Source organism: Pteropus alecto, unplaced genomic scaffold (assembly GCF_000325575.1).
Source record: "Pteropus alecto unplaced genomic scaffold, ASM32557v1 scaffold76, whole genome shotgun sequence".
Classification (NCBI taxonomy): Eukaryota; Metazoa; Chordata; class Mammalia; order Chiroptera; family Pteropodidae; genus Pteropus; species Pteropus alecto.
The window spans coordinates 28,331,951-28,344,260 of record NW_006443138.1 but is presented as its reverse complement, the minus strand read 5'-3'; the positions used below and the strand labels follow the sequence as shown (position 1 = coordinate 28,344,260).

The 12,310-nt window shown below is 38.5% G+C and overlaps 1 protein-coding gene across 5 annotated transcripts in view; it reads right to left on the bottom strand.

Moving 5' to 3' along the window:
- Nucleotides 1–7,517, bottom strand: part of DDX11 (DEAD/H-box helicase 11) — a 37,053-nt gene extending 29,536 nt beyond the window's left edge. Inside the window, exons 1-4 of one of the 5 annotated variants that reach the window (XM_025040967.1) lie at nt 7,331–7,517; nt 6,397–6,507; nt 3,385–3,638; nt 3,018–3,092 (exon numbers count right to left, since the gene is read on the bottom strand). In XM_025040967.1, the coding sequence (XP_024896735.1) occupies nt 3,018–3,083 (66 nt within the window). In that variant the 5' untranslated portion in view covers nt 3,084–3,092; nt 3,385–3,638; nt 6,397–6,507; nt 7,331–7,517. Of the gene's footprint in view, nt 1–3,017; nt 3,093–3,384; nt 3,639–6,396; nt 6,508–7,317 lie in introns of all 5 variants that reach the window. The other 4 variants (XM_015598487.2, XM_025040966.1, XM_015598489.2 and 1 more) reach the window with 4 other exon arrangements.
- Nucleotides 7,518–12,310: the final 4,793 nt, after the last annotated feature.

Sequence of the window (12,310 nt, the reverse complement as noted above, 5' to 3'; positions counted from 1 at the left end):
TGAAATAAATCAGAGAAAGACAAATACTATATGATTCACTTATATTCAGTATCTAAGGAACAAAAAGAACAAACTAATCAAAAACAGACTCACAAATATAGTGGACAATTTGGTGACAGACAGAAGGGAGGGGGTTTGGGGGGCTGGGAGAATGGGGTGAAGGGTTAAAGAAGTACAAATTAGTAGTTGATAGCTGGGCATGGGGATGGGGAGCATGGCATAAGGAATGCAGTTAGCATTAATATGATGTCTAAGTGGAGGGCCAGGGGAGGGAGGGAGCAATTGGGGGAATCGTTTTATGAACAATATAGATGTCTAACCAATGTACTGCATACTTGAAATTAATTTAAGTAAATAAATTTATTTAAAAAAATGAAAAAACTCATTTAGATTGTAGACTTAAAAGGATTATATTTTCTTACATGTTAACTATGCTCAATAAGGTTGATTTTTTTTTTTTGAAGGAGCAAAAGAAAATCCTAGCACAACAGCTGTGAAGTAGGTCTAAGGAGCAACTAATTCTGATTAGAGCAAAAGGATGGGGGTCTTCAAGAAGGAAGTCGCCAGAATAAAATGAAGTGATCATTTTTATAGACTGAACTGTGTCCCCGCAAAATTCAGATGTTAAACCTGTAACCCCCATGTGACCATGCTAAAGAAAGACCCTTTAAGGGGGTGATTAAGATTAAATAATACTGTAGAACCCCGGACTGGTAGAACTGGTGTCCTTATGAAAAGGGAAGAGACACCAAAGACATCACTCTCTCTGCCATGTGAGGTCACAGTGAGAAGGTGGCCACTGGCAAGCGAGGAAGAGAGTCCTCACCAGAAATCAAAGCCTGCTACAACCTTGATCTTGGACTTCCCAGCCACTAAAACTGTGAGAAAATAAATTTCTGTCAGTTAAGCCACAAGTCTATGGTATTTTGTTATGGCAGCTCTAGAAGACAAAGATGATCATTTTATGTATGGAATACAGGTATGCCTTGCTTTCCAAAAGTTCGTGTTAGGCAAACTTAGGTCTTTCGTAACAGCGAAGTCACATAAGGCAAACTTTCGAAAAGTGGGGATACTCTTTGCTTTATGCCATTTAGGTTTACAACAGGTTTCATGGGAATGCTCTACAGTAGGCCCTTGTTATCAGCGGGGCATTAGTTCTAAGACTCTCCAAAAATATCAAAATCTGAAGATGCTCATGTACCTTATATAAAATAGCATATTTGCATATAACCTATGTGCATCCTCCTGTATACCATAAATTCTCTAGATTACTTATAATACCTAACAACACAATGTAAATGTTATGTAAATAGTTGTTATACTGTATTGTTTAGGGAATAATGACAAGAAAGAGCGTACATGTTCAGCAACCATATAGGCCTAATAACATAGTACACCTCAGAAACGTAACATTTTTTCCCCAATATTTTTGACCCAAGACTGGTTGTGGAACTCGTGGATGCAGATGGCCAGCTGTGCTTTCGGATAGCACAGGAAACCTGTATCATATTGAGAGACCACTGGATGGTGTGTGAGGAATTGGCCTATGTATATTAAAAACTAAAAAAACTTTTAAAAGGCAATTATTGACTCTAGAAAAACAAAAAATTATTCAGAAAAAAACAATCATAGTATACTGACTTAGTAGAGGCTAAAAATAGATAACTACGTCAGAAGAGGAAGGGAAAAAGGACAGTAAGAAAGCTACATCTTATCTATCGTGAGAAAGGTACCAATGACTAAAATCGATAAATCAAGAAACAGCAGCATATAGCTTATAATTTTAAAATGTGCTACACAAGTATATTTAAGAAACAGACAAAAGAATCAAAAGCACCTGCCCAGGAAACCAAATTTGATAAATTTGACTTTTGAAATAACACATATTATTCTTCGGTTAAAATTTTTATATTGCTTTAAACAAAAGAGAAGGGTATGTTCAACATGTCAAACATTGCGGAGTGGTCAAAATAAGGACTTAAGATATCCAAATATATTAACCAGGAAGTCACTACTGATCCTAAAAAATATTTCAGTGGGTTGGTAGAGGAAGAAATCATATTGCACTGTATTTAAATGGAAGGTAAAAATGCTAGAACACTATTTAAAAAAAACGAACCACTCTGCACATTACATTCACGACCCACACTCTGTTACTGGCAGGACTTATTCTTTCCCACTCACTGTATGTATATGAAAGAACAAAATAAAACAATAGAGTACCCCAGGCTGCACTCTTCTTATCCCAGGAGATCGTGTCATCTTAAGAGAGAGTGACATGCTTTCACCAGCAATTGAGAAAAAAGGAATGAGTCACTTTCTTTTATTCATTCATTCATTCATTCATTCATCCAACACATCAATTAAGAGCCTCCTGGAGGCCAAATGAGCCAAGCTCTGCTAGATGACAGGGACACAGAGGTGAGGACCGCGAGGTCCTTATCCTCCAAGAGGTCACAGCCTAGTTGAGGGACCTTCATGTTAACATACATGTTTCGCCATCACATAGTACTTGCTATAAAAGATTATAAAGTACAAGAGAGAAGTGGGAACCGGTCACCACAGCCCTAATAATCCTCGATGGCCAACCTCTAATAAATCCCTCATTCCAGGCCAGAAGAAAAAGCTTAGCGGCCCTTGACTGGAACCCTCCAGCACTCAGTAACCTAGTTCCTGGAGACTAAACCAATATGTTTAATTTGTGAATAAGCAATTTCTATGTTGCTCAACCTTAAAGCAGTTGCGTATCCAGACAAATCTGGAAAGTTTCAGTGTTATGCTTCTACTGCCGTTCAAAGTCTCATTTGCCTTTAGCCTAATTTTTCTCAGACCCTGGGGCTGTGTTTAATAATTTAAGAGGGAAGTGAGAATTACTCAGAAAGATAAACTGAGAAAATAGCTTTGCCTAACTTCAAACCATAAAAATTTCGGCATAGGTAAATTAGCATGGCTGCCTGTGACTGGTTATAACCAGGGTCTCCCAAGAGCCCTCTTAGGCCCTGACTATTCATACTTACAGTGCCAGTTGGACTCTCAAATATCCCAATCTTGCCAGCCTCCAGCACTTGGTATAGCTCTGCCATGAAGTCTTTCTGGATGGAATAAGGTGTAAAGGGAAAAGGGAAATGGATGTCACCAACCTCCTGGGTTTTGTTAGCCATGGTCCTAGGAGGAAAAAAAAAATGTGGTAGTTTTCTGATGAGCTAGGAAAAACTGGCTTGAAATTGAGAAGAGTTTCTAAGAGCAGGCTTAATACTAGCTATGGAATTCTCCTCAGGTTGCACATTAAAAAAAGTTTGTTTTACAGAGACCATGTTCTCTCCATCATGCTCATATCCCCCATGAAGCCTTACTAAATCATGCAATCCATCTAGTGACACTCACCAGAAATGGCTATAGCAGAATGCAGCCTAGGAAAGGCCCTATACAGAAACCTCCTGCTATTTCACCTGGGATGCCCCTGCTGCTTGAATACCCGTCTAATGCCTCTATGAAAGGCTTGCAGATTTCCTCTGGAAGACCTGTGCCCTGAGATCAAGGATGCTGCCTGTAATTACTTTTGCAGCATTCTGCTTTCTCATCTCCACAGTGCAGCATTCGCATGACAAAACTGCTTCACTCTATCCTACAGGGAAGACCTGTAAGAAAAATCATGACATGACACACAGACAAAGAATTACAAGTACAGCTTTTTTACATGGCACAGGTTAACATATACATCTCTATTTTACAGATATCTTTAGTTTGCTTCTTAGTTCATCCTAGCCTCCATTTCCAGTACAAACCAGAGCTGTCTCCAAAAATTTTTTTTGCCCTCAAGAAATAGGAGCTTTCTGTCTGGTTCCAGACTGGCGGAGCTCCCTTCACAAGGACTAAGCCTGGCTGGAAGAGTTCCCGATAGTGAGACCACAGCATTTCTCGTCCCTCACCAGGCCAAAGTCAAAATAAAACTTCTCTGCTCCATGTTTGTCATCTTTTTCTCCTCCTCTGAACCTAATTTCTCTGAGACAGCTTTTACATACCCTTTTTCTTTTACTCACCATTGGAGGACTGACTCTTCCATCCTGGTTCCCACACTCTCTCTTTGGAAATCACAGCTCCAAGCTAACCAGCAGGCCCATCTTTTTAAAGTACAAATAGTAATAATTCTAAAACATCGCTGCTACATAACTAGCCTCAATAAGACTAGTAATAGTGCCAATTCATTTATGAGGGAAAAGGTAGCTGCCATGATGTTCTTCCACCTATAGTTTAAGGGCCATGCAAATGACTAGACTTAGAAGGATAACTGTAAGAGTGACATGAAAAAACAAGGGCAATTCAACACTGAGACGGAGGCATGTAATCAAATAATCATTAAAATACAAAGGAGAAGAAGAAAGGCATCTAACAAATTTTAAGCACTTATATGTTAAGCACTCTATAGACCCTTTTAGTCTTACTATCTCATTTAATCTAAACAGCACTAAAAGGATACAGTTGTTGGATACAGATGTCTACAGAAATGAAATAACTGTTCAAAGTCTCAGCTAATTAGAGGAAAACCAGGGTTCCAAACCAGTTCTTTATTGCTGTTTCAGTCAAGTTTATCTGGTTCCAAGAGATAATAACTAACTTAAGTAAAAGGAGAGTTACTGAAGAGATACCAATTGAGATTAAGAATTGAGACAATCTGGTAAAACCAAGAACAGAAGCCACTGACAGGGTGGGAGTTCTTGCAAACTAGAACTGCAAAGTAGTTCAGGTTTTAAGACACCAACAAATATCCATGGATTTTCATTCTCTTGCTCACTCACATGCCAGATGGAGCCACTGACTTCCTCTGCTTATTCACAGCTACTGCTCATTCAAAACTTCAGCCTGCACATAGCTTCTTCAGTCCCCTCTACCTTTTAGCTTCACCTCCCACTGCCAAGTGGAAATTCTTCACGTTTCTTAGTACTAAATCCCAAGAGAAAAATCTGATCAGCACCTTCTCTCACTGGTCAGACTACAGATCAGTTGGTGAAGCACCCAACTTGATCTAATCACGTTGAGCCTTGCACTTGCTAGCTGTTCCACCCCACTGGACCCCCTCCCCCACCTTCCACACCCAGAATGATGAGTCCTCAATATTTAGGACCCAGCTCCTCAGAGAAGCCTCTCCCTCTATTTGGCCATACTATAGTGGTCAAATATCACCACCCCCCTCCAAAGACATGTGCATGCAAACGATCACACACATGCACTACTTTAAGTCATTCTTTTCAGTATCCTATAAATTTCTTTGTAGCTCTTAGCATTACCTCAACTTATTTTGTTTACTGTCCTCCCCCACTAGAATATAAGCTATATAAAAGAAACCTTGTCTGCCTAGTTCTTCCCTGCCCCTAGCACTCAGAAAGCTAGGTGCTTTGGCAACTAGCAGACGTTCAATAAAATATGAATGAATAGCCGGCTTGACATGGAGACTGTAGGTGGAGGTTTCTGTTCTTCAGAGGTGTGGACAGAGGAAGTTCCATGACTTAAATATCTACCAAGGGCTAGTTCTTTAACAGTTTCAAAATGTTTTCATATAAACTCAGAGCAACCCTGTGTGGTCAATATTTTTATGATCTCTATTTTATAGATGAAGAAACTGATACTCAGAAAGGTTAAGTGACTTGTCCACAGTCACTCGGCAAGAGTTTGAATCTGAAATTTGAATGCACATCTGCTGGACCTTCAAGCCTCTGAGCTTTTATTTCCTCACTCTTCCTCACACCAGGGTAAGTAGGGTGAAAAAAAGACTTAGTTATCAAACTTCAGAATGATAACACAAAACAATACAGAACAAAAGTAATTATTATTTCACTCCCTGTGGGTAGTAATTACAGATCTCACTATTGCAGAAGCAGCACAAGTCAGAAGTTAAAAAAGGGTTTAGGTAAATCCATGAATAAGGGACACACTAAGTGCTATTAAGGTTGTTTGGTGTAGCTTTTCTGACCTGTCCAGGTTGGTTGGTTGTGTGGAGGACAACCATGACCTCCTATACAAGTTCTCCTTAGAAATTCTCACCAGCGCTAAGGAACACACCAGTACAGCAAATTTCATGCTCATTAAATGAGGTAACATACATTAAAGCACCTCAGGTACATATTAGTTCTGAAAGTGTTCATTTTCTGAAGTCTTCAATTACCACTGCTTATTTACTTAGATATAAATTATCACTACAGACTGAACTGTGTCCCCCTCCTTCCAAATTTATGTGGTAAAGTCCTAATCCCCAACATGAGACTCTATTTGGAGACAGAACTTTTAAGAGGTAATTAACATTAAATAAAGGAGGTAATTAAAATTAAGTCATAATGGTGGGGTCCTGATCCCTATAGGGATTAGTGGCATTATAGGAGGAAGAGAGAGCGCTCTGCTTACCAGCCATGTGAGGACACAGTAAGAAGGGGGCCTTCTGCAAGACAGGAAGAAGGTCTTCACCAGGGAACGAATAGGTTGGCACCTTGATCTTGGACTTCCCAGCCTCCAGAACTGTGAGAAAAAAATTCTCACAGTTCTGGAGGCTGGTTAAGCCACCCAGGGCTTGGTATTTTGTTATGACAGCACCAAAAGACAGAAATAATTATGCATGTTCCAGGTACTGTCCTGTTGTTATGCTCCTAAAATGCTTTAGCTACACACACCTGAGGGACAACACAGCCCCAAGAGAAGAAAACATTTTCTGTACCTGCTGTTAATCCAGAGCAACCGCATGCAGCAGATGCAATGTTCCCACAGCTGGGGACATGCTCTGGCCTTATGTCTCCCTCCCAGCTCCGCCCTCAGAGCTCTCACACCGTGGAGGAAAAACTTGCTACTCATTAGTATTTATTTCCACTTTTCATGACACATCCTCCAACAATCTGATCAATTCCATTCATCCCATTCCTCTTGACTGGACCCTACTCCACCTTGATTCCCTTAAGGGCAGCAGGGCAGAGCCATTAACAGAATGGGCTCTGGAGTCAGGCTGACAAAAATGGGATCCTGGCTGCATTCTTGCTTAATAACCGTAATCCTCAATTTCCCCACGTGTAAAGGAGAGATAGGTAAAAGCGCATGTTCATAAGGTTGCAGTGATCACTAAATGAGATAACTTATAAAAAGCACTCCGGCGTAAATGTGAAGTTCCTGGTGCGTGTTAGCTATTATTCCAGAGCACCACTCCAGTTCAATTGCACGTCCCGCCCTCATTGGCTTTCCCTTCCCTCGCACATTGGTTTCCCGTTTGTCAATCACCCATGAGCCCCGCCCCTACATCCGGAAGGTTTCTCCCGCTCCCACTCCCCAGTGCCAGTTCACCATTCTTGCGTACACCAGAGTTTGCCCTTTCTCGTCTCGTTTCTCTGCGTCCTCAGCTCTCACCAAGCGGAACCGCGCTCACGGTCTTCGTGGGCTGGACAGCTTCGCTGCCGGCGAGGTATCAGAGCGAATGTTGACGAATTTGAAATCGGAGCTACGCGGGGCACCAATCCTAGGAGGAGCGTGCGCGCTGCCACGCCCCCGCGCCACTGCGCGTGCTCCACGGGGACTGAGAGGGGCGTGTATTTTCTCTTTTTGCGCCACTGCGCATATGCACACGGTGGGGGTAGGGGGTGTGTCCTACCTTTTTGCGCCATTGCGCTTTCGCAGCGAGATCATAGCCCAACACCTTTTCTGGTTCTAGGACTACTGAACAGGATGGACCCTGTGGTCAGAAATGCTGACCACAGCCTCTGAAGTTAATGCGGGCCCGCCTCTGCCCACCTGCTGGGTGCAGGATGTTTGATTTGCCGCCAGTTGGTGCCACATGTACTAAGCACTGGACAGTTGCTTGGCTTGATAAAATTGGCTGATAATTTAACGTAAAACTGATGGCCAAAATGCTGTAGCTGAGAATTTGAAACTTGAATGTGGTTCCCTGCTCTTGGCAGGCCTTAGTATATGTAAACCTGTTATTTTCCCTTTAAAATGGACCGTTCCTGACCTTGCCAACTCAACCAGGTTGTGCAGGACCTTTGACATCCTTTTTAAAAAAATCACAGTTGACATACAATATTATATTTTAAGCTGTACAACATGCTGATTAGATGTTTCCATAATTCTAATTATGTAAATGTCTTACAAAGTGATCACTCCGTAAGTCTAGTACCCAGCTGAAACCGTACATAGATCTTTATAATATTGACTTTCCCTATGCTGTACTTTACATCACCTTGACTGTTTTATAAATTTGTACTTCTTAATCCTTTCCTCTTTGTCACCCATCCCCCAGCGCCCCTCCCATATGGCAACTGCCAATTTGTTCTGTTTCTCAGTTTGTTCTGTTTGTTAGTTTTTTAGATTCCACATATAAGTGAAATTATATGGTATTTGGCTTTCTTTACCTGACTTATTTCATTTAGCATAATATCCTCTAGGTTCATGCCTGTTGTTGCAAATGACAAGATTTGGGGTTTTTTAATGGCTGAGTAATACTCCATTGTATATACTACCAATTCTTCTTTATCCATTCGTATATCAGACACTTTGTTGCTTATCTTGGCTATTGTAAATAATGCTGCAGTGAACATAGAGCTGCATATGTCTTTTTCAATCAATGTTTTGGATTTCTTCAGATGAAAACTCACAAGTGGAATTGCTAGGTCATATAGCAGTTCTACTTTTAGTTATTTGAGGAACCTCTATTATGTTTTCCATAGTGGCTGCACTAATTTACAATCCCACCAACAGTGCATAAGGATTCCCTTCGCATCTTTGCCAATAGTTTTTGTTTGATTGTTGGATGTGAGGCGATATCTCATTGTGGTTTTAATTTGTATTTCCCTGATGATCAGTAATGTTGCGCATTTTTTCACATGCCTATTGGCCATCTACATGTCTTTGGAGAAATGTCTACTCCCCTCTACCCATTTTTTAAATTGGATTGTTTATACTTTTGATGTTAAGCTGCACAAGTTCCTTATATATTTTGGACATAAATCCCCTATTGGATATGTCATTGGCAATTATCTTCTCCCATTAAGTAGGTTGTCTTTTCATTTTGTCGATAGTTTCCTTCGCTGTGCAAAACTTTTTAGTTTGATGTAGTCTCATTTTTTTTATTTTTTCTTTTGTTTCCCTTGTCCGAGGAGACATATCCAAAATATATGTATTACTAAGAGCAATGTCACAGACTTTGCTGCCTATTTTTTCTTCTAGGAGGTTTATGGTTTTAGGTCTTACATTTAAGTCTTTAGTCCATTTTGAGTTTATTCTTGTATGTGGCCTAAGAAGTTAGTCCAGTTTCAGTTTCGTGCATGTATCTGATCAGTTTTGCCAACGCCATTTATTGAATAGACTGTCTTTACCTCATTGTATTTTCTTGCCTCCTTAGTCATACATTAAATGATGTTATAGGTGTGAGTTTATTTCTGGGCTCTCTATTCTGTTCCATTGGTAAATAGACATTTTTTTATGCCAGCACCATGCTATTTTGATTAATGTAACCTTATAGTATAGTTTGATATCAGGTAGTGTAATACTCCGTTGTTTCCCCCCACCCCTCAAGATTGCTGTGGCTATTCAGGTTCTTCTGTGGTTCCATATAAATTTTAGGATTATTTGTTCTAGTTCTGTGAAAAATGCCATTGGTATTTTGTTAAGGATTAAATTGAATCTATAGATTGCTTTGAGTAGTATGGATATTTTAACAATGTTAATTCTTCCTATCCACGAGCATGGTATATGCTTCCATTTACCAAGGTTAAATTTAACCAAGGTCTTTTACCTTGGTTAAATTTATTCCTAGGTATTTTATTTTATTTTTTGGTGCAATTGTAAATGAGATTGTTTCTTAATTTCCATTTCTGATAGTTCATTATTGGTGTATAAAAATGCAACTGAATTCTGAATATTAATTTTGTATTCTGCTATTTTACTGAATTCATTTATCCATTCTAATAGTTTTTTTGGTGGACTCTTTAGGGTTCTCTATGTATAGTATCACGGGTATTTTATTTTATTTTTTGGTGCAATTGTAAATGAGATTGTTTCTTAATTTCCATTTCTGATAGTTCATTATTGGTGTATAAAAATGCAACTGAATTCTGAATATTAATTTTGTATTCTGCTATTTTACTGAATTCATTTATCCATTCTAATAGTTTTTTTGGTGGACTCTTTAGGGTTCTCTATATATAGTATCACATGTCATCTGCAAATAATGATGGCTTTACTTCTTCCTTTCCAATTTGGATGCCTTTTATTTCATTTTGTTATGTGATTGCTGTGCCAATACTATGTTGAATAAAAGTGATGAAAGTGGACATCCTTGTCTTGTTCCCAATCTTAAAAAGCTTTTAGCTTTTCACCATTGAGTGTGATGTTAACTGTGGGTTTGTAATATATGTCCTTTATTATGTTGAGGTATGTTCCCTCTATTCCCACTTTGCTGAGAGTTTTTATCATAAACGGATGCTGGATTTTGTCAAACACTTTTTCTGCATCTATTGATAATGATCATATGATTTTTATCCTTCATTTTATTTATGTGGTGTATCACATTAATTAATTTGCAGATATTGAACCAGCATGGCATCCTGAGAATGAATTCCACTTGATCATGGTGTATGATCTTTTTACTGCATTGCTGAATTCTGTTTGCTAATATTTTGTTGAGGATTTTACATCTATTTTCATCAGGGATATTGGCCTATAATTTTTTTTTTTTGTAGTGTCTTTGTCTGGTTTTGGTATCAGGGTAATACTGGCCTCGTAAAATGAGTTTGAGAGACTTCTCTCCTCTTTTAGAATAGTTTGAGAATAGGTATTAATTCTTTGAATGTTTGGTAAAATTCACCTGTGCAGCCATCTGTTCTAGGACCTTTGTGTGTTGGAAGGTTTTTTATTACCAATTCGGTTTTGTTAGTAATTGTTTCTTCCTGATCTAGCCTTGGAAGAGTGTATATTTCTAGGAATTTATACATTGTTTCTAGGTTGTCCAATTTGTTCATATATAATAGTTCATAGTATTTCCTTATAATCCTTAGTATTTCCATGATGTCGGTTATCACTTCTCTTTCATTTCTGATTTTATTTATTTGGACCCTCTCTTTTTTTCCTTTTTGATTAGTATGGCTAACGGTTTATCAATTTTGTTTATCTTTTCAAAGAACGAGCTCTTGGTTTCATTGATATTTTCTATTGTTTTTACAGACTCTATTTCATCATTTATGCTCTGATTTTTGTTATTCTCTTCCTTCTCGCTTTCGGTTTTGTTTGTTATTCTTTTACTAGGTCTTTAGGTGTAAGGTTAGATTGAGATTTTTCTTGTTTCTTGAGGTAGGCCTATATTGCTATGAATTTCCCTCTTAGAACTTCTTTGGCTATGTCCCATAGATTTGGGGTCATTTTGTTTTTATTTTCATTTGTCTCAGTCTCTTGATTTCTTCCTTGACCTCATTGTTTAGTAGCATGTTATTTAGCCTCCCTGTGTTTGTGTGTTTTTCAGTTTTCTTCTTATAATTAATTTCTAGTTTCATACCATTGTGATTGGAGAAGATGCTTGATATGATTTCAGTCTTCTCAGATTTATTGGGACTTGGTTTGTGACCTAACATATAGTCTATCCTGGAAAATGTTCTATGTGTGTGCTTGAAAATAATATATATTCTGGATGTCCTAAATAATGTATGTCCTAAAAATATCAAATAAGTCCGTCTGGTCTAATGTGTCATTTAAAGTCACCATTTCCTTGTTGATTTTTTTATCTGGATGATCTATCATTTATTTCAATAGAGTGTTAAAGTCCTCTATTATTACTATATTACTGTAAATATCTCCCTTTATGTCTATTAACATTTGCTTTATATATTTAGGTGCTCCTACATTGGGTGTATAGATGTTTACAAAATTTATGTTCTCTTGTTGGATTGGTCCCTTTATCATTATGAAATGCCCTTCTTTGTCCCTTGTTACAGCCCTTGTTTTCTTCTTTTATTTTTTTTTTCAGGTTTTATTTTTTTTTTAATTGAAGAAATGATTTAAATTTTTCCCCCATCTACCTCTCCCCTCCCCCTTCCCCCTACCCTCTGGTTACCACTAGTCCATTGTCCATGTCCATGAGTCTCTTGAGTCTCTGTTTGTTTGTCCTGTTCATTTGTTGCTTTTAGATTGATATCCACATATAAGTGATATCATGTGATTTTCAACTTTTTCTGTCTGGCTTATTTCGCTTAGCATGTTTATTTTAAGTCCATCCATGTTGTCACAAATGGCAGTATTTCATCTCTTCTTATGGTTGAGTAATATTCCATTGTATTTATGTACCACAGTT